The sequence below is a fragment of the Sitodiplosis mosellana genome, unplaced genomic scaffold (assembly GCF_009176505.1).
Source record: "Sitodiplosis mosellana isolate CC-2019 unplaced genomic scaffold, AAFC_SMos_1.0 Smas_scaffold_3195, whole genome shotgun sequence".
NCBI lineage: Eukaryota > Metazoa > Arthropoda > Insecta > Diptera > Cecidomyiidae > Sitodiplosis > Sitodiplosis mosellana.
In genome coordinates, this window is record NW_022598437.1 from 1 (window position 1) to 862 (window position 862).

Genomic DNA, 862 nt, shown 5'->3' on the forward strand with positions numbered 1-862 from the left:
TGGACCAGCGTCCAGTGATTTGGATGACATCAACATGATGGATGTTCTACAGATCGAGCCAATTGACATCGAACTACCGAATGATACGATTGTCGGCGATGTCATTGGCATCGACGAGGTGACTTTGGCCGAAGAACAAGCTGCATCAAGTGCACACATCAATGAATCGACCAATCAGGTGGCAGAATGCATTGATTTGATCTGTGACGATGTCGAACCATCACCAGAAGTTGACAGCGATCAAACTGAGCGAAATGCTGTGCGACAAGGAGGAAACCAGCGACGAAAGAGGAAAATTGTTGATGCAACGACGTCGGATGGCGGTGCGAAGAAGAGACGAAAAACACTGAAAACCATTCCGGAATCGAATTCAGGTGAGACTTTCGATTGACACACGTAAAAACATTGGAGTTTTGATTGTGATTTTGAAATGCTTCCGCAGAAGTGGCATTGATTGACCTGACATTGAACGACATTGAGGGTTCTGAACAAACGAGCAGTATGAGCAGTCAACCAGTTCAAGAGGACGGTGCTGGCTCGAACGGAGTTAAAAAACCAAGCGCATCGACATCGAACGCGAAACAGGTGGCAAAGAAGAAGGGTGGTGTTGGAAAAAGCGAAGGTGAATGCGGATCGAAGGGACATAAGTGCGCATTTTGTGGGTACACAGCCCCAAGTGAATCGCACCTTGTCATACACACGCGCATTCACACCGGCGACAAACCATTCAAATGCGAAATGTGTGCGAGAGAATTTGCTCAAAAGAATTATCTCAGAAGCCACATGAGGACCCACGCGAATGACTTCCCGTTCCATTGCTCGATTTGTCGACAAGGATTCAAGGTGAAGAAGGCGAAGGAAG

The 862-nt window shown here is 47.2% G+C and overlaps 1 protein-coding gene across 1 annotated transcript; it reads left to right on the plus strand.

Annotated features, from left to right (window-relative positions):
• Positions 1–28: 28 nt before the first annotated feature.
• Positions 29–843, plus strand: LOC129571724 (zinc finger protein 37 homolog; the record flags this gene model as incomplete). Its single annotated transcript, XM_055451553.1, has 2 exons — positions 29–374; positions 443–843. Coding segments are annotated over exons 1-2 (741 nt in total), but the record flags the coding sequence as incomplete, so codon positions are not given.
• Positions 844–862: the final 19 nt, after the last annotated feature.